General features: G+C 36.0%; 1 protein-coding gene across 5 annotated transcripts in view; it reads left to right on the top strand.

Annotated features, from left to right (window-relative positions):
* Nucleotides 1-21525, top strand: part of LOC112058473 (CUGBP Elav-like family member 2) — a 511519-nt gene that overhangs the window by 333352 nt on the left and 156642 nt on the right. For 3 of the 5 annotated variants that reach the window (XM_052883368.1, XM_024099328.2, XM_024099329.2), the window contains 2 exons: nt 12819-12918; nt 17750-17870. In XM_052883368.1, the coding sequence (XP_052739328.1) occupies nt 12819-12918; nt 17750-17870 (221 nt within the window). Of the gene's footprint in view, nt 1-10793; nt 10926-10960; nt 11170-12818; nt 12919-17749; nt 17871-21525 lie in introns of those variants that run through there. The other 2 variants (XM_024099331.2, XM_024099330.2) reach the window with 2 other exon arrangements.

The raw sequence follows: 21525 nt of genomic DNA, 5'->3' as shown, positions 1-21525 counted from the left end.
AAACTCTTCCACTTATATAATATTAGTATTAGTATACTCGTAGATTAAGTACTTAATATAGAATGGTGCATAGTCGATTGTGTGCGCGCGTTAGTTAGGCTTTTTATGTTTCTTAGCTTTAAAAATGTAGGTCGGTTTATTTAGGTTCAACTGAAACAGAAGTTTATGAAGTAAATTTTGTTTCAATTCTTTTTACAAGCTTCCGTTTGACTTGTAACGGGCTGACCTTTGAGAAAATCCACTTTACCCGTAGGAGTAGGTAACTAGGTACGTACCTACTCCTTAAAGATCCCCATTGACGGTCAATTATTCTCACGTTTCTGAAAAAGACGGTAGTACCCACGCGGCATACTATACAAGTCATGTACGCAGTAAACACACGATCAATTATAGTCGTGGGTGCTACAGAAACGTGAGAATAAGTAGGATGAGAGGGGTTAGTCCAATAGTCCACCACGCTGACCCAATGCGGATTGGCTGACTTGACACACGCAGAGAATTAAGAAAGTTCTCTGGTATGCAGGTTTCCTCACGATGTTTTCCTTCACCGTTTGAGACAAGTGATATTTAATTTTTTAAATGCACACAACTGAAAAGTTTGAGGTGCTTGTCCCGGACAGGATTCGAACCCACACACACCCTCCGGAATCGGAGGCAGAGGTCATATCCACTGGCCTATCACGGCTCAGTACTAAAACTACGCGTACACTACTATAAAATAGTTTGATGAAAAAAACTAAGTAAATTACTCTTAATATCCACTAAGCGGACTCAACAAAAAGCTATATCTATATCATTATGATAATGTTCACTTTTCAACAACTTTTCCCAACTTTGCCTACATGATCTGTACGCGAGACTTCACCAAACTCGCGCCTTTAATTAAACGTAACTGGAGAACTAATTAAAATGTTACATTAAAGAAAATTACTTCAATTTTTACACTGAATAGGTAAGTATACTTACTTGTTTTCTGGAAATCTAAATTTTAAAGCTCTCCCGAGGTAGATACTAATTAGACTTGGGAAACATAATTTATTAATATGATCAAATACATTGTTAACTACATCTTGAAATGTTTCAATACACTAGTTGACACTTTTATTTAATGGTCATAAATAGTTCATTATTACTTACTTTTACTAGAGTGATTTTTTTAAATATTTTTTTGAGACGAAATGAAAATTTTAGTTTTTATGTATGTATGTATGTTTTAGACAATACGAGCCAAAACGCCTGTCGGCCATGGTGGTCTATATTTCAACTGTTTCATGACGTCATTATAAAAAATCCCTTACAAACGGAGCGTTTGACAAAAATATTAGTTAACAATTAGTTTGACGTTTAGTACATCAAGTAACAATATGATGTCACAAAATGGACGACAGTGGTTTTGACGTTTGGAAAATTTAAAAAAATACATTATTTTTAAATTAAGTTTTATAAGAAATTCTCAAGTTTTATATTAATTAATATCCATATATTTCGGACCCTCATTCCATGTACTATAAACTATAAATATACGAAATTAATAATTATTGTGTAAATTAAATTTGATATGAGTCAACTATACTATTGTCATGAGAGGTTTTCATTAAATGCATTTACTCGTATGTACGTTCAGGAATGGCTATACTGGATTCGATAATCATAAGTGAACTTAATTAATCTAACTAAAACGCTAAGTGCATTCTAGACATACATAGTTAAGGCGAACAGTGATGCTGAAATACGACCAGTCAAGTAAATATTGACAAAATGTCGTCCAATGACGTCGGAGTTATCCCAATTCCATCTCTTTCGTACCAACGCAATGAAAGAGATGGCGGTATTTCCGGTTGCACCGCCGTTGGTTGAATTTTGTCTACTTCTCTTCATAACATTATCTCATTGGTCGACGGTCAAAAATACTTAGTTTCTCCGCGCCTTTACCATAATGACCGATTTGTTTACCAACTGAAAGAAGGAAAACACTGTCTTATATTTATTTTTTCATCGCTCAAAAGCAGTTTTTATTTTAAACAATCATAATTTTATACTATAGATTGGTTACGTCCCTACAAAATCACCGCAAAAAGTGATCCGAATACTAAGCTACAAAACTGAGCGCACATATGCACAATTTTGTCTTTAATCCCAATATTTATTTATGTATATGTAGCTTTTAAACTTCCTGAACACACAACTCGACATTGTAGACGATATTTAGGTATTATTTGTTTAAATAACGTTCGTTGTTGACCACAACTAACATTGAGATGAGGAAATTTCCTCTTTTGAGAGCCTCATTTTTCATGACACATCTAACATTATTTAACATCATTGATTTTAACCTAATCAAAAAACAATATAGATCGCGTATAACTTGATAACGCGATAATGGGAATGGCAAAATTATATAATGATTTATTTATTTTGCTATCATCCGCGAAAATTCGGCGAACCCATGCGACAACGTCACCCAGGTCCGACAAAATACTCTCTACGTACGTTTCACCCCGAAACCGGAGCATCCTCAGGAGATGTTGACTCTACAACGTGCAATTGCAAAGTTAAATTAATGGCAAAAAATAACAACTTTTTTGAATATGCTGAAGTAGTTTCGAACCCATCATTCCAAAGTCCAAACATTTATTATTTATTAGTAGTAATTAGATTTATTGATCCAGCATTAAATAGTTCTTATAATATTGCTTTCTTTTTTATGGCGAATGTTCCAGTAATGGTCGCCGCAAGTTGTCAGATCTGAATGACAAATGACACCAAGTTTTGATATAATGTATTATCTCAAACTACCTGCTGGTAATGGCAATTTTCAACATACAATAGACTCTCAAAAAAACAGAAAGAACCATAAACTTCTGAATATTTTTAAAAATCGCCGTATGACTAAAAGACATTGGGTGTATTTTAACAAATGCTATTAGAGAACGTTTTAATTTGCATTATATACTAAAAATTATATGCCAAATTACCTTAAATAATAAAACATAATTTATTTATGATAATCATTTTGATTATTACAATTCGTTGTTACATTAAAAATATCAATATCAATTCTATTCGCCTTTCAATGACTCAGAGGACGATGATTGTAAGAACCTGGGTCATCTTGACTTAATACATACTTAGATGGGTACACGAGTATGTCTTATCAGTTGTTTGATAAGACTATTGTTTGATATGTGACGCTTAACCTAAATCCACGTGTTATTCTAATGCGTCCATTCACAGTCAAGTATCATAATAATTATCTTATGCGAATTGAGTGATTTTGAATAAAGCGTTATGCTCGGTGCATTCTGTATCTACATATCTATACTAATATTATAAAACTGAAGAGTTTGTTTGTTTGTTTGAACGCGCTAATCTCGGGAACTACTGATAAATTGAAAAATTCTCTAAGTGATAGATAGTCCATTTATCGAGAAATGCTTTTGATTATATACTATCCCCGTAATCCTTCGGGAACATAAACCACGCAGGTAAAACCGCGCGGCGTCAGCTAGTTATCCATATTTATGCTAACCGACAGACATGTCAAAATTATTTATAACTAGAGTGACGTGATGACCCAGTGGATATGACCTCTACCTTCAATTCGAAGACCGTAAGTTCTAATCTGGTCCGGGGCATGCACCTCCCAAGTTTTCAGTTTTGTGCATTTTAATAAATTAAATATCTCTTGTAAAGGAAAAATATCATGAGAAAACCTGAAAATTTTCTTAATTCTCTACGTGTATGAAGTCTGCCAATCCACATTTTGCCAGCGTGGTGGTACTAAAGCCTATCCCCTCTCATTCTGAGAGGAGACTCAAACGCAAACTGCCCTAAAGTTATTTCTTATCCTTTACCTTTATAGGTTCAGTACTTAAGGTGTGGCTAGTGTTGTCAAGCTCAATTTTACATTTGAAATATACTGTTTTACGTCCGTTAACATTTATTTAGAAGTTGGTGGGCTTATAAACAGCACATAGTAGGATTTAATGTCCTCCACAGAATAAAGAATGATCCAGAATGAGCCTTTACAATCAGCGTGGTGAAGCCGGTGAAACCTATAAAAAATAAAACATCACGCGTCTCCTTGACATCCGCATATACAAACTAATTTTTTCATAATTTTTATTTCAAAATTTAACGCTAACAACAATTACGTAAAGTAATATAATTGTAATAATCAATTTTAATAAATTAATATAATAATCGATTCTCTGAGATGTGTTGTTCTGTTATAGGCAATAGTTGTCCACCTAACATCAAGTGGACCATCCACCAATTCCAAGTAACCGCTTTCCGCCAACACTTAAATCAGGCCACAGCACTGAAATGGGCTTATCTCAGCAAACAGTGCAAGTCTTTAGTAATATTACACAAGCCAGATATCTACAAAGTTCACAACATTTATAAAGAGTGTGTACACCTAACATAAATATTTTGTTAGGTGGCGGCAGCAGGATCAACCTGTTTAGACCTAGTGTGTAAAAATACCTTTATAGACTTAGTAGGTGCAGAATTTACTGTATTTTTTCATGTATATCTGTTAGATAAATCTAGGATTCCCTCGGGTTAGAAATTCAATTCATCATCATCATCATTAACAAGCCATATTCGGCTCACGAATGAGCACGAGTCTCCTCTCATAATGAGAGTGGTTAGACTTTAGTCCACCACGCTGGCCCAATTCGGATTGGCAGACTTCACACACGTAGAGAATTAAGATAACTCTCAGGTATGCAGGTTTCCTCACGATGGTTTTCCTTCACCGTCTGAGACGCGTGCTATTTGATTTCTTAAAATGCATATAACTGAAAAGTTGGAGGTGCATGCGCCGGCCCGAAATCGAACCTACGCCCTCCGAATGGAAAGCAGAGGGTCATTTCCACTGGACTATTACGTATCAATTGTGAAACAATAATTTTAAAATTATAATAATTGAAACCCACATTGTGTACTTACAAGGGAAAGCAGATCAGTAGGTTATTGAAAATATCTCGGAAACATACAAACACACAGGCAGATATTATAATAATGTAAAAAAAATATATTGACAATGTAAAATGACGATTTTAATTGAATAAACTGAATTCGACTTGGACTTTGACATTGACCGAATACCATACCCCCTTTTTCAAAGTCGGTTAATAAAGGTAATTTTCCTTTCATACCTATGATTCCCCCTCGCGCGCCAAACTAATAACGTGTATCTGTCACAAATGTCACTCGCTTATTTGTTTTATTATATCTGCACTGTCACATAATATCACCCCTATTTACTTATTACAATGTGGTTACGTCACGCACCCACTGATACATTAATGCTATGTTTTTGACTAGCGATACCGAGTGCAGAATACGTTTTTATAATGAAGGTAACTTTTTGTTTATTTTTACAATAATACTTATATAAAAATAGAAATTTGGAAACAAAAGGGCTGACATACTGATATAATCAAAGCTCTTAAAACTTTAAAGTACTTAATAAAGAAAATCGATTCAATGCAACAATTTATCATACTTCTAAGAAACAAATAAAACACACTGTATTACTCCATTCTAACATTTATCTAAATCTATACTAATTTTATAAAGCTGAAGAGTTTGTTTGTTTGTTTGTTTGTTTGTTTGTTTGATTGAACGCGCTAATCTCAGGAACTACTGGTCTGACTTGAAAAATTCTTTCAGTGTTAGATAGCCCATTTATCGAGGAAGGCTATAGGCTATATATTATCCCCATATACCTACGGGAACTGGAACCACGCGGGTGAAACCGCGCGACGTCAGCTAGTAGATAATAATCCGATTTCATAATAATGAAATAATAATTATTAATTATTCAGTACAATTCATTAAATATTTAAAATTGTAGATATCAGATAAGAAATCTACGATGTCTATTAATTTACGATTGCTTCGTAAAATTACTTCCGGTTATAAGATTATTTATTCTTTCAGCGGTAACATTAAAATCGCTGATAATAATACAAATTTATATTAATGCTAAACAACAAATAAAACAAGACTAAAGTTTGAAATATAACTACTTATGAGACTATTTTTAACCGACTTAAAAAAAAGGAATCATAAGGTTACGGATAATATATATTGCGTTATTTTAGTAGGCCTTAATGTAAGCTATCACCCTGCAGAGTATGTCGTAATATTTACGGGACATCCATTATAACTGTCTCGCTGAGCCTATGTTTAAGGTTTTCTATTTTTAATCACTAACAGCCTAGATTTGTGAAGTGATGTTATTCTTTATAAAACACGTTAAGCCATCGGGTCCGGTCATTATTATTAACATTTGATAGTGACATACATTTTAACGAGTGAAACTTTGTCCCCAAGCATAAGAGAATTGTCTATCGATGATAATTATCATTGCTGTACATTTTGTTGCATCGCTCCATTATATTTATAGCAGCGCACATTCGGTGGACACTTCGCACTACCACTGGATATACGGCATAGAGGGATAGAAGGTAATAAGGGGATGCCTATTATTATTACAATATTGGGGCATTATAACTGACAAGGTGCGTTTAACCGACGCTGACACATTACATTAATTTATTTTATTTTATTTATTTATTCATAGAAAAACTATTGGATTAAGGGCTTGCGATAGCCAGACATACCTTATATTATGAAGGCTGAAAGTTTGACAGCTCATGCTTTTATCATAGACTAGCGGACGCCCGCGAATTCGTCCGCCTTTAGACTGCTTTAATTCAGTTCTATCGCAAAATCCATTCTTAGCGCATAGCGCGCTGCCAAATTTCATCTTAGTACTTCAAACAGTTTTCGAGATTTCTTGATGACGATGAGACCTTTTGCATTTTCAATAAAAGTTTACAAGTACTTTTGATACGTCAGTTGACTATTTGTAAAAATTCTACCACCGGCTCAGAAGGCAGGTTCTGCTAAGAAGAAACCGGCAAGAAACTCAACAGTTGTTTTTTTATATATTAAGACTAGCGGACGTCCCCGCGGTTTCACCCGCTTAGTTCCCGTTACAGTGAGTGTACGGAAATGACATTTAGCCTATGACACTCACAAATAACATGGCTTTCTAGTGATAAAGGAATTTTGAATATCGGTTCAGTAGATTGAGAGATTACCCCTACAAATTACAATACCTCAAACATTACCTCTATAGAATGTTAGTACAGAAGTATAAATTAGGAGCGTTAGCTAATTTTAGAGTTTGGGCTGTGGTGGCCTCTGAAAGTTGCAGGGTTCAATTACATTTCTAGTTGCCTACCATACTCGTGCTTATCTATTCGTTATTGTATGAAGCATGACAAACATCCAACTTTTATAAAATTACGAAGGTCTGGTCATGACATACTCTTAGAACATTATATAGTTTGCTTGAAAAAACGTATAGTAACTGCGTAGCTTTGGAAAAACTTCTATTTCATCATTAGCAACCCATATATTATTAAAAACACTTAATTTCCATAATACTTATTATTTTTTTATTTATTATTTACTTACTTATTTCCCATCCTGAAACAGCGACTGAATAGCGTGACGGTCGCGCTTTGTACAATATTTATTAACTTGAAAAAAAAAATGAAAAAATATCGTCAATTATTTCAATCTGATGCTATATTAAATTTTCTTTTCGCATGCAGGATAAAATGAAGGTTGTTTTTTTTTGCGTTGCGTTTACTATTTTTTTATATGAAAACATTAATATTTATTTTTTTATAACGTGCTCAGCTTTCTACCGCAATTGGTACTGATTTGATTTTCAATGGAGATACTCTAGATTCGATTTCCGCCTCAAGTCAATGAAGGATGTTAAATTTTCTGCATTGGCTAAGGTCTGGTCTGGTTGTAAGATTCGGTCGAGGCTAGTTACCACCCTTCCAGACAAAAACGTGCCACCAAGTGCTTTAACGCTCCGGTGTGATACAGCGCAGATATAAGTTTGAATAAAATAAACTCTTTAGGCCGGGCTCTCTTATAGGATATATGAAGAAGACCCACGAAGCCAGCATTGGAGGAGACCAATGCTGGCTTAGAGTGATAGTAATAAATTCTTTAACGAGAACTATCAAATGTTATGATATATTGTCCGGGATTAGGGGCTTAATGTGCTATCCGAGGCACGAGGGTGTAATACCACCATAAACACTACCAAATCTTGGTTGAAAATTTTTAAAAGAAAGAAAATCTCAGTATCACAAAGCCTGACCCAGGCTTCCATCCTTGTACTTCGTTAGCCAAACTTGGTTGTTATATTCTTATTATTATTAAAAGATTACTTTATTAAAAAACGTTCACAACATCGGAGTATGCCCGACTAGTTTAGAATCCATACTGGGTCCCTAATCATGAGCTGGATATTGCAACGCGTCGTGAGCCAAAATTTGAAATTCTGAAATATTTATATTATTCGCTATACACTAAGCGAAACTAAAATAACGCCATTTTTTCTCCCAATCACAATTTTCTCTGCGTATTTTTTGATTGCGATTCAGTTTGCGTGTTCATTACCGTGCAATGTTGCCTTTATACTTCGCACTCGCTGGATTAATTAGATTTTATTTTAAAATGAAAACGCTATTAATGCCCGCGTACGATTTTAGGAAAATTCGCTTTATAATTGGATAGACATATTAAACAAAAACGAAAGAGAATTTCATAATATGATATACGAGTGTGTTTCAAAACTTAAAGTTTAGTATTATACAAAGTGTGATAAACAGTGAGTGAAATTAAATTTGATTAAATATTTAAATTTAACATACTAACGACTTGTACGAGTATAATTAAGACTGCTGAGTACTGAAGCCACGAGTTTTAATCTTAACGCGTTCTTTTTTTTTAATTGAAGAAAAGTCATAAGAAACTTTAATAAAACAACATGATCCTATCCTATAAAAAATAAAGAATACAACCTTGACGAAGGCTTTATGCTATAGGTTCATCAGAATCAGAATCATTTATTTGCAAGAAACATTAAATTTAGTTATACAACGCATAGTCGGCTCACTTTTGAGCACGCGTCTCCTCTTAGAATGAGAGGGGTCAGGCCTTAGTCCACCACGCTGGCCAAAAGCGGATTTCTAAGACTTCTCACACGTAGAGAATTAAGAAAATTCTCAGGTATGCAGGTTTCCTTCCCAGAGACACGTGATATTTTATTTCTTAAAATGCACATAACTGAAAAGTTGGAGGTGCATGCCCCGGACCGGATTCGAACCTACGCCCTCCGAATTAAGTTCTGTTGCAGAAGATTTTTTTTTTAATTTCCATTTTACCCCCTCAAAAGTGTTTCCTATATTCAAATTTCACCTATTCACGTACATTTCTGCGTTTGGGTCACAAGAATTGATATGTATACCAAATTGTAACTGGAATGGTCCGGTACATTCGGAGAAAACATACAGACATTAAAATGTGCCCGAGTAATTATATAAGGGTTTTTGTATTACGTACATTCGGAACCCTAAAAACAGATCACACATTCACATCAAAAAGTACTAACGCAGTGGCTTTATAACCTTGGTGTTTTAGGGTTCTTTTTATCTACATGTATCTACACTAATCTATTAGAAAATGTACGGTACTCCAATTTCACCGTTCTTATCAATCGATCAATACAACAGTGTTTGCATGACATTTATTATTAGCACCTTGCATATGGTGGGTTTTATGTTGTATTTGTAGTGGTGGTTGTGTAACACAAAATCCTTTTTTAATAAGTACCCGTCAGAATGTTAGGATAGGCAGTGCATTTATACATTGATTGCCTGTCACTGTGTTTTTGTGTAGCCTATTACAAATCTGGAAGAAAAATAACTTTCAAAATTGGCTAAGAAATGACGAAGCTACAGGTTTTTTTTGGTTAAAAAGATATAACATACGCTAATAATTATTATTGTACACACCACAGAATTATATTAAATTTTTTCGATAATTATCAACAAAACGGGGACAGTTAAATTATTTCCGACACACTTAAATAGACGGCGTAAAAGCTGTGCGTAGACATTAGAAGAAGTAGGTAAATAGACGAATAAATAGCATGTATTGCATTACATTACAAGGCAATTTGATATTTTGGGTCATGACGAATGTCGTTTTTCGGGCACTACTTTGTAATTTAAAGTCAATAACTGTAAAAAAAATTACTTTTGTAAAAATGTATAAAATAAACGTAGTCTAAACACAAAAACACAAAATAACAGCCTCAAGTTTTTGCAAATTATAAGTAACTTAAGTTAGCTTACAATATACCTACTGGCGGAAGAAAAGGTTCAGTGCTGTGTTGTGATGTACAACAATGATGTACAAATTATATCAAAATGGAATATGTTTTTACTAAGTGTCGCCGCACACTGGCCACACGAGGCAAGGCCACACGCGATAGCCACAAATGCAGCCACAAGAGGCAAGAAGGGGCCACAAAAGTAGCTGAAGAGCGCGACAGCCACTAGTAGCCGGTGGACGACACTTGCGGTGGCGTGCGGCGGCGTTTAATGGCCGGTGCGGGCCACAAGAAGCGAGCAGCGACGATTGGAGCGTGTGGTTACCACCTCCGTTAATCGTGTGCGGCGAGTCCATATAAAATGTATGAAAACTACAGGAAATACGCCGGTAGCGGCGTTTTGTGGTTGTGGCCGATGGCCCGTGGGCAAGGAGCCCTAACAACGGCACGCCACGTCTATTTTTTCTCTGTCTGCGTAGGTCTATCAAAGAAATGTGTTCTCACTCCTTTGCTGTCACAGAGTGAGAACACAAGTTTGGTGTCAAAAATTGTTTCACAATATATTATTAATCAGTGCGGTGATTTATAGGTATTTTACCTGTATTGTTGAACTCAGAAATACTTTTTATAGTTTAAAATGTATTCCTTCAACCTACGCCCTGAGTAAAAACAAAAAACATAAAATAATAAAAATATGAAGGTATGTATAAAAAAAAATGTTTAACAAATAAGTACGTAACGCGTCTACCATAACAATTTGTGTTACCATAGAAAGTGCACGTTTCATCAAAAACTTGGCTTGTTTAGTATATTGGTAGTTTCAGTTTGATCAGAGATAACGTGTGTAATCGAGCTATATACGTTGTTATCAGTGATAAGAACAATATGGCGAACTCCGCCTACTATAAAGTGTGCCCCGACTTGTATTCTAGAACAATAATAAGGTACTTATCTATATCTATCTATCAATCTACCTATCTATCTATAGTTTATGAAAGAAATGCTTCTTAGGTTTAGTCGATAAATGGAAAACTACAGAGCATACTCTCTGTAGTTTTAGTCTCAATCGATATAATCATAGACACTATGACATATAGATTGAGATAATAATACTCAGTTTTTCTGTCAAGAAATTCGCAGTCAACAACCCGAAGTTAGGCAGTGTTTAAAGGTATTTGTTTATTTATTACTCAATCAATCTATGCGTATGTAATGAAAGATCTTTAAATACATCAGGCGGGGAAGATGTTATCACTCTGCAAGCGCGCGCCGCCGTATGTAACGCCAGCCACACACGATCAAAGTACAACGGGCACAATGTGACCCGATTTGTCAGTCAGTTAGTTTGACAGTTATTTCAATTTATGTATTATTTTTTTTAATGTTACCTATTCAAATGATATCCTACTAATATTATAAACGCGAAAGTTTGTTTAAATGTATGTTTGTTACTCTTTAACGCCGCTACTACTGAAGCGATTTGGCTGAAATTTGGAATGAAAATAGATTTTACTCTAGATTAACACATGGGCTACTATGGGCTACTTTTTATCCCGAAAACATCCATGGATTTCCGCGAGATTTGTGAAAAACTGAATTCCACGCAGACGAAGTCGCGGGCGTCCGCTAGTTAACTATATTAACTAATTGTAGAACAAGTAGCTATTATCATTTATTTAGGAATAAATTAATTATAAATTAATTAAGTAATGTAAGATCTTTAAATACAGCTCGTGTGGATTAACTTGACACCTGGCTCGTATGATGTGTTTGTATGAATGTGTTTGGTAGACAGGTGTCATGTAAATACGCACGGGTTATAACTAGCTTGGCTAATACCCGCAGCTTCGCTCGCGTTTTTTTTTTTTGACACAATAGTAGGTATAGACGGTATAATATATAACTAATATAACTAAGCTAATACAAAGTTGTGTTAGCTTAGTTAAGTAAACATTTAAAAACTTTTTAGTAGGTACGTTAACTACCTAACTTGTTTTTGAGGAATATTGTTTATTTGTGTATGCATAGTTGTTTACATTTATAAACAAATGTACCTTTTCTACGTAATTTTAATGATCCACTAAAGATTCAGGCGGTATCTCCTTATATTAGGAGGAATTTAGAGCTTAGACCCACTACGTTTCTCTTATGCGGGTACGTGGGCTTTCAATGTTGAAGAAAAAAAATAATGCTAGGGTGAGTATAGCATTGTAGGTATCTACGTAGTAATCCTGAAAGAAAATAATGAGAAAGCTTAAGCCTGCCATGGTCAATGGTGATCATTATTTCGATGACTTTTTGTGATTTTTGAGTATTTTTATAACCAATTCGCGGATGCCCGCGACTTCGTCCGCCCTTAGACCTCTTTAATCCAGCCCTCTCGCAAAATCCGTTCTTAGTGGACCTCCAATATCTTTAAACTACCTCCCTGCCAAATTTCATCTTTGTACGTCAAGAGATTTTTGAGATTTCGTGATAAATAACCTTTCGCAATTATACATTAGATTTTCAGCATTGTAAGGAGCCTGTCCTTCTCTAGTTTATATGGAAATGATAAAAGCCTTTATAGCTAAATGTTTTTTTGTTGTTGCAGTGGGATGATGACGATGAGCATAAACAACAACAACAACACCAGTATCAACAACAACAACAATGACGAAAAGCTTGAAATGCCGGATCCTGATTATATAAAGGTAATTAATTTTTTTTATATATAAATAACAACCTACCGCCCTTTAATGTTAGTAGTAAGCGTAATTAGATGAAGAAGATGTGGTCGCAGGTTTGAATCCTGCTTTGGGTGATTATAAAAATAATAGGTAATTTTGAAAAAACATTAAGCATTCAGAGAGAAAGCAGCCGTTGATTTCAATCACATTAATCGTCATAATATTCAATAATATATTGTGTTAAGTAGGTCTTTATTAAAAAAAAACTATTTAAACCCGCCAATCAGCACTGAAACAGTTGGTACGAGTATGTTAGGTCTAAGCTTTTTTTATTATTCATCTATACTAGTATTATATAGCTGAAGGGTTTGTTTGTTTGTTTGGTTGAACGCGCTAATCTCAGAAAATACTGGTCCAATTTGAAAAATTCTTTTGAGTGTTAGATAGCATATTTATTGATGAAGACTTTATATTATTCCCGTATTCTCACGGGAACGGGAACCACGCGGGTGAAACTGCGTAACGTCAGCTAGTTATATTATAAATAATAAATCTGATAGTTTGTCCTCCTTTCTTGAGATATTCTTGAATTCAGAATACATAGATAGATCCCTGATCAAAAAATATTAAAATTTTTATTTTTCAATTTTTTTATATTGTAGCTACTACACTGAAATATACCTTTTAATGCATATCACTCTCAATAAATTAATTTTGAATTTTGAGCAACAAACAAAACAATATTATCACTCGATCAGGCGCAGGTTTAATTTGAGTGCTGACGATCACCAGATTGTCTGATCGTCTGATTATCTGATGAGACTCATCAGGCGGGGAAGATATTATCACTCCGCGAGCGCGCGCCGCCGAATGTAACGCCAGCCTCACACGATCAATGGGCAACAGGCACAATCTGACCCGATTTGTCAGTCAGTTAGTTTGTTAGTTAATTTATCAGTTATTGTCAATTATGATATTAACTATATCTAATTGACGAACAAGTAGCTATACGAGTAAATCAAATTTATTGTCATTAATTTAGGAACAAGTTAATTTATATTGTTACAAGGTGCAAAGTTACTACAGTTCGTTTCAATTTTGAAAGATTGCCGCGATTCTCGATAATAGTATGTATTATGAACGTCATACAGGCGACATTCACCGTACCCATGCTATCTATCGGTAACACTTTACCGATTTATACCCTCATTTTGAAATTGTTTGTTGTTATACATTCCAAATCGAGTTTGGCTTTAGTTTTTAATTAAAATTATAATTTTTTCTTTACATTTTATGTATTTTTTTATACTGTGGGTGTACAATAAAAACGCTTATGACAATATCGAAACATTGCTTTAATTTTATGCATTGAATCTTCACGGCAACTACCATTTGATGACCAAGTGACGCGCGCAGTTGGTATTGACTCTGACTTCTGCATCCAAGGTCGTGGATTCGATTCCCACAACTGGAAAAATGTCAATGCCCACAGTAATGCGACCCATGTTATTGTAAACGTATTAAATTATTCTTTTTATTTCACTCAATTTTATATCTTTACTGCCTGGGTAAAGTTTTCATACTTTGGTGCCGCATTCGGATTGTCCTTTGTCATCAAGTGAGCAGCGCGCTTAGGGATGTGAAAGTGAAAAAAAAAAGTGAGCCGTCACGGGACGCCTGGCAGATGAGAAACATCGACATTATTTTGTAAAAGTTAAACAACACTACGGAGTATACACTATAGGTATCCGAGCTCAGTGTAGCGAGAGAGATGGCTTAACGAGTGGGAGAGAATCGCACAGTCATGCGCATGTCATTGCGCGTGGCGACGCGTCGCCACACCGTACACACTACTGCATAATAGACTTTATACATTTACCATCATATAGCATGGCGACGCGTCGCCATGGCATGCGTCGCCACGGCATGCGTCGCCATGCCAGAAATCGGTTTTACGTGCGTCTATAGATGTTTCACATCAAAATATCTTGACTTGACGGTAAGCTTGATCGTGTATGGCACGCGTTATAACGCGACCCACTTCCACGCGATAACGCGTTATCGTACACCGGAACGCGATTTTCACATTTACCCTGAAAATATCCCAATTTCACGCTCCATGTAGTTGTATCTGATCTTGCGAGAGTGTACACTGTTGGTACGTAAACGTCTCACGGAGTTTTTAACCCCTAACACGCAAAAGGGTGTTAAAAGTGTATTTATACAATGGCTTTTTAATTGAGTGGTCCCGGGTTCGGTTCTTAGCACAGTTCATTTTAGGAATTAATATTTTCTTAGGGCTGATCTTGTGGTAGGCTACAGCCGTGGCTAGTTACTAACCTACAGGCAAACATGTACCGCGAAGCGATTTAGCGTTCCGGTACGCACACACTGTACCTCTTTATAATATTAGTATAGATTACTTTCTTAAGCTATTTTGGTACCCAACCTGATAGATATATACGAGTAGATAGCTAGATAGCGATGTGTTTATTGTTTAAATATAAATAAATATTATATGGATAGAGCCGTGATAGCCCAGTGGATATGACCTCTGCCTCCGATTCCGGAGGGTGTAGGTTCGAATCCGGTCCAGGGCATGCACCTCTAACTTTTCAGTTGTGTGCATTTTAAGAATGAATTATCACGTGTCTCATAAGGTAAAGGAAACACTTCGTGAGGAAACCTGCATACCAGAGAATTTTCTTAATTCTCTGCGTGTGTGAAGTCTGCCAATTCGCATTGGGCCAGCGTGGTGGACTACTGGCCTAACGCCTCTCATTCTGAGAGGAGACTCGAGCTCAGCAGTGAGCCGAATATGGGTTGACAATGATTATATAGATACTATTTACTATAGTTTACGATAGTAATACTATTACGAAACTTAGTATAAAACTTGTGGTATTATTTAAAAGGAAAACTTTGCCAGTTATATGCAAATCATGCAGGTACGTACCGCTTCCAGTTGCCAAGAACTGGGGCTTCTGTATAATTTTAGCATTTTTATTAAACTTATAGTCTAAGTCTGAATATTTTCTTTGGTTCACCTATGGCAACGTAGTCTAGTAATATTTTCATATTCACATAATATATTTTATACTACCCACGTGGTTCACGTTCCCGTAGGAATACAGGCGTAATATATAGCCTAAAGATCCTAAATAATTGGGCTATCTATAAGATATATATATATAAGATTTTTTTTAAAACAGCCGTGATAGCCCAGTAGGTATAACCTCTGCCTCCGATTCCGGAGGGTAGGTTCGAACCACGTGCACGTCCAACTTTTCAGTTGTGTGCATTTTAAGAAATTAAATATCACGTGTCTCAAACGGTGAAGGAAAAACATCGTGAGGAAACCTTTTAAATTCTCTGCGTGTGTGAAGTCTGCCAATCCGCATTGGGCCAGCGTGGTGGATTATTTACCTAACCCCTCTCATTCTGAAAGGGGACTCGCGCTGAGCATTGAGCCCGAATATGGGTTGATGATCAGCCGATGGACGTCCACTGCAGGACATAGATCTCTTGTAGGAACTTCCAAAAAACACGATACTGAGCCACCTGCATCCAGCGAATCCCTGCGACTCGTTTCATGTCGTCAGTCCACATGGTGGGTGGGTTGACCAACACTGCGCTCACTTGTGGGGGGTGGCCATTCCAGCACTTTGGGACCCCAACGTCCATCGGCTCTTCGAACTATGTGCCACATTCCACAGATAATTCTACTCTGAAATTATAAATGAACAGAATATTTATTATGTAAGTTCGGTATACTTATATATTAAAAATGCACCAACCGCCGGCTGCGCGATCGAGCGAGGCATTTTTAATTACGTCAATATATCACTTAATTTGCGAATTCGAAAATTTACGGCCCGCGCGCAATTTGTCGTTTCAATTTGGTGGAAAACTTAATGTTCAGCGATTTCGCGCAAATTAACTGTCTTGTGTACTGAAACCACATTTCTCTGCTATAATAATATTGTGATTACTTGTATGTTTGTTTATTGTGATAGCCCAGTAGATATGACCACTGCCGGGTCGTATGTTCGAATTAGGTCCGGGACATGCACCCCCAACTTTTCAGCTATGTGAATTATAAGAAATTAAATATCACGTGTCTCAAACGTTGAAGGAACATAGAAAGGAAACCTGCATACCTGAGAATTATTTTAAGTCTCTACGTGTGTGAAGTCTGCCAATCCGCATTGAGCCAGCGTGGTGGACTATCAGCCTAACCCCTCACATTCTGAGGACTGACTGAGGACTCGAGCTCAGCAATAAGCCGTATTTGGGTTGATAATGATGATGATTTAACTGGGGTATGCCTGTCAAAACTGAGTCCTTACAAAACTGTATGGGAGAAGGAATTTTCCATTATGTGCAATCTTTACGTATTATGCTTACCCTGTTAAAAACCGTCTTTGCCGGTTGGGTGGTAACTAGCTACGGCCTTCCACCAGACCATACGTGAGTCAAGCTGGGAATCGAACCCTGGACCACTTTGTTGAGGAACACAGCAGTACCAACTGCGCCAAAGAGATCGTAAATTATTAATTCAGTAAATAATACAGTGAAAGAATTTCTCAAATTGGTAAGTACTTTCGGGAGTTATTGGAATTATTTGAATTACTTTGAATGAAAACACAAAAAGATTTTATTAGTTGAAAAAAAAATTAGGTATTCAGTTCGGCTCCTATAAGTGGACTCGTTAACACCTTGAAGTTATGGGAAATACTCCCGAGCACTCTGTATAATGCAAACAAACATTCAAATCTTTCCTGTTTATTTAGTATAGATAATAAGTTCATATTTTTGCCAAACAAAAGCTGACTTATTATTTTAAATGTTCCAGATGTTTGTTGGTCAAGTGCCTAGAAGTATGGACGAGAACGACCTGCGGCTGATGTTCGAGGAGTTTGGCCGGGTGCACCAGATCAACGTGCTGCGAGACAAGATCACCGGCGCGAGTAAAGGTTTGTGCTTCTTCTGCTTCTTCTGCTTCTTTCTATTCTTTTTCCAGACGATTTTTACGCTCAGACAGTAATATACTACTAGTACTATACTATACTACAGTTAACTGCTAACGGTATCCCGGTACACGGGTCCTCTGTAACGATTTAACTAGTATTAGGCATAATTGTTCCAGAACTAGTAACTGTCTAGAAGCTTCTATTGGTTAGGGGCCCACGCTTTAATAAACCTAATCGAAATTTTTTTTTATTTATTTATTTAGATATGGCAACCAGATATTTTTATTATCAATGGCAACCAGAATCATTCATTAACTATATCTACATGGGAAAGTCTTAATGTTAGTGCTACAGGAAACCATCTTTTAAAAGTCTAAAAAGTAATGTTTTCCGGTTAAAAGTATTAAGTGTATTTCAAACGACTGGAAAAAAACATATTTATTAAGACGTGAATACATAAAAAAATTAATTTTTAAATGTTTTTATGATACGAGTCAAAACGATATTATGATTTGTATTTTATCGTTTCATGACGTCACGAAAACACTAAACCATAACCAAACAGTATAAGTGTTTGACAAAATTATTACTTTGACGATAATTCCTTTAGCTTATCTGAAATCTTGTTAAATACAGAGATGGTAGTTACTATACTTTCAGTGTAAACATTAAAAACTAGTACTTAAACTGAAAAACTGAAATGTCACAGATACCATAATAGACATCATAGCGTTTCAAAAATAATATGTATATTTTTCGATCTAGGTACTATAACGATAATGAACAATTTAAGACCATTTTTAAAAAGTGTCAACTAGCCTAATGGGAAGAATATTCAACCTCAATAGCTCAACGGTAAAACGGTCGGTCGGTCATCACCAAGAGGTGGTGGTTCGATCCCCGCAGGTTGGTATATTGTCGTACCCACTCCTAATACAATCTTTCCCGACTAGTTTGAGGGGAATTTATTTATTTATTAAGTTTATTTACAATCACTTAAATGGAATGGGAATATTGGTCAAATGTTTTGTAGAAAAAGTCACTTGAAAAGTCAGGTCAAAGTAAAATCACCCGTTTGCCGTTTACTACGCTCCACTGTTTGTAAATGACGTTGTAAAGCATATATAGGTACAGCCTTATTTATTTACTACGGACCGTTAGATTTATCACAAAGCGGAAATTAGTTAACGCATCCAGCGTTGTCCTAACAAAAACACGCGTAGTTATATGTGCGGTTTAGATGCGGCCTTTGAAGTGGAAATTGCAAAATGTTTGTACAATTCTTAATTAAATGTTGATACAATATTTAATTAAATGTGACTGGGAAATGGTGTTTGACGAACGCAAAACGGGGACACTAAAATACGCTCGTATTTCTGATACTTGAACTGAATTTACGCATTTGAACAATCACTAAAACACGACTAGCAAGTTTATACTCATAATTGCTTCTTTATCAGGAAATCCTAGGTCATGTGGGCACGTCAATTCTTTTTCTACAAACGCTAACGCTTCGAAAACTAACAAAATGTATAGGAATAACAGATCCGATCGATAACTTGATCACATGACCTGTCTTTAGCAAATGTCATTACCATACATTATTTAATTTACGAAGCGTTTGTGATTATAGAAAGAGAATCGACGTGACATACTAAAAATTAGAAAAATGTATAGTTTTTCTAGTTTTTAGTAGAAACTAGAAAAAATGTTTGTCAGTAGGGTGGTAACTAGCCACGGCCGAAGTCTACCACCAGACCAGACCTAACCCAATTTCGAAATTATAAAATCCTAATCTTACAAGAGCAAAACTGCACAGCCAACCCTCAGAATTTATAAAGAACCTAGATGAAAACATTAATTTAGTATAATTTGTACGTACAGTATCCACCCTAATTAAACACCTTGTGCACCCAATCGAACCCACGGCCTTTCTGTTGAGAATGCACAGCACTACCAACAGCGTCAGACAGATCGTCAAAAAACCTGTTACTTTATTTGACTGATTTTGCGTTACGTTACGATATCTGCCATTTCACTCTACTGTACTTTAAAAGTCCTTCGTGTCATGTGGCGTTGGATTTACTTGACGAAGGTCCTGGGTTCTATCCCCGGCTGGGCCGATTGAGGTTCTTAAGGTCCAGGTCTGGCTGGTGGGAGGCTTCGGTCGTGCCTAGTTACCACCCTACCGACAAAGACGTACCGCCAAGTGATTTAGCGGATTTATATTCCGGTACGATGTTGTTTAGAAACCGAAAAGGGTGTTGATTTTCATCCACCTCCTAACAAGTTTTCCCGCTTCCATCTTTGATTACATCATCACTTACCATCATGTGAGATTGTTTTCAAGGGCTAACTTGTAGAGAATACAAAAAAAAAGAGAGATTATCATACCATATTAGCACCAGAACGCTTTTTAAAATTAGATTTAGCAATTACATTTACATAATGATTAGAATAATGAGCGTCAACTCGCCAACAAACTGCCTGTACAGTTTGGCGAGAGTATAAATATGTTCAATAATTGTTAAGTATTATCAATAAAATAAATTAAAAAAAAAAAAATAGGTCGTCCTATCCACGTTTTATTGCACAAAGTCAAGTAAGTGCGTCGGAATAATCCGGGACTCTCGAAATAGGACTGAACTAGCTAGTTTAATCAAATACTCCCCCGGGAACCTCCTCAATGTGTCGGCCATCATTGTTCCCCGGGACAAAGACCCCGCGTTACGGTATGTTGACATTTTTGTTGCTTTGTTACACGTTTATATGAAAAAGCTCCTTTCTCCTGAATGTTCTCATGCAAATATGGCAGGAATAGGAGAGAGCCTTTGTTTGATTTTACGCGCAATGCCTTGCTCGTGTACCATTCAAGTGGCTGAGCTATTGTTTCTTAACTACATTGTATTTTTATGTAAGTGACTAGCGCACGTCCGCAGCATTGATCGCTCTTAGACCTCCTTAATCCGGCCCTGTCGCAAAATCCGTTTAACGCCCGAAATTAATAATCAATCCTAATCCGTTTTTTCCCGTCTAAGATCGATATTTCAATCCATTTCTTATATAAAGCATGCCAATAAGCGATCCTCGAATCGAGTTTGCAATCTTAAAAATCAATCTATCATTGGGAGGACGGATCACAGATTAGAGATGGCCTCTGTATGAAAATGTAAATTTTTGCGTGTCAATAACGTATCCGACCATTTTGACATATCCATAGATCGGTGTAAACAAAACGAACTTCTGTACTCAAACTACAAAAACGTCAGTTGAAGTTGTCAAAAATTTTCCGTTCCATTTTCGGTAGTGCGTTCTTCGTGTAGTGTGTATTTGATAATAAAATGAATTTTTTACGTGTTTTGAAATGTAAAGTCATATTTAGCTTAAAACATATTTCAAGTAGGTATTCCGTTTTTAATTTAAAGATTTGTTACATTTATAAAACGTTGAATAAAAAGTATTATTGAATTTAGCACTGTGCTAAGAACGGAACGACAAGGAGGGAAAAGATCGCTTGCGATCCGTCAGAAAAACATATTTAGATTGCAGAGTTTTAATATTGGCACGAAGATTAGAGATCAATCGGGCGATTGGCAACAATCTAAGATTTATTTGAATCTTAGATTGGAGATACATTATTAATTTCGGGCGTAAGTGG

Source organism: Bicyclus anynana, chromosome 9 (assembly GCF_947172395.1).
Source record: "Bicyclus anynana chromosome 9, ilBicAnyn1.1, whole genome shotgun sequence".
NCBI classification, from domain to species: domain Eukaryota; kingdom Metazoa; phylum Arthropoda; class Insecta; order Lepidoptera; family Nymphalidae; genus Bicyclus; species Bicyclus anynana.
Note: the sequence above shows the minus strand (reverse complement) of the source record. Positions and strands in the feature narration are given on the sequence as shown.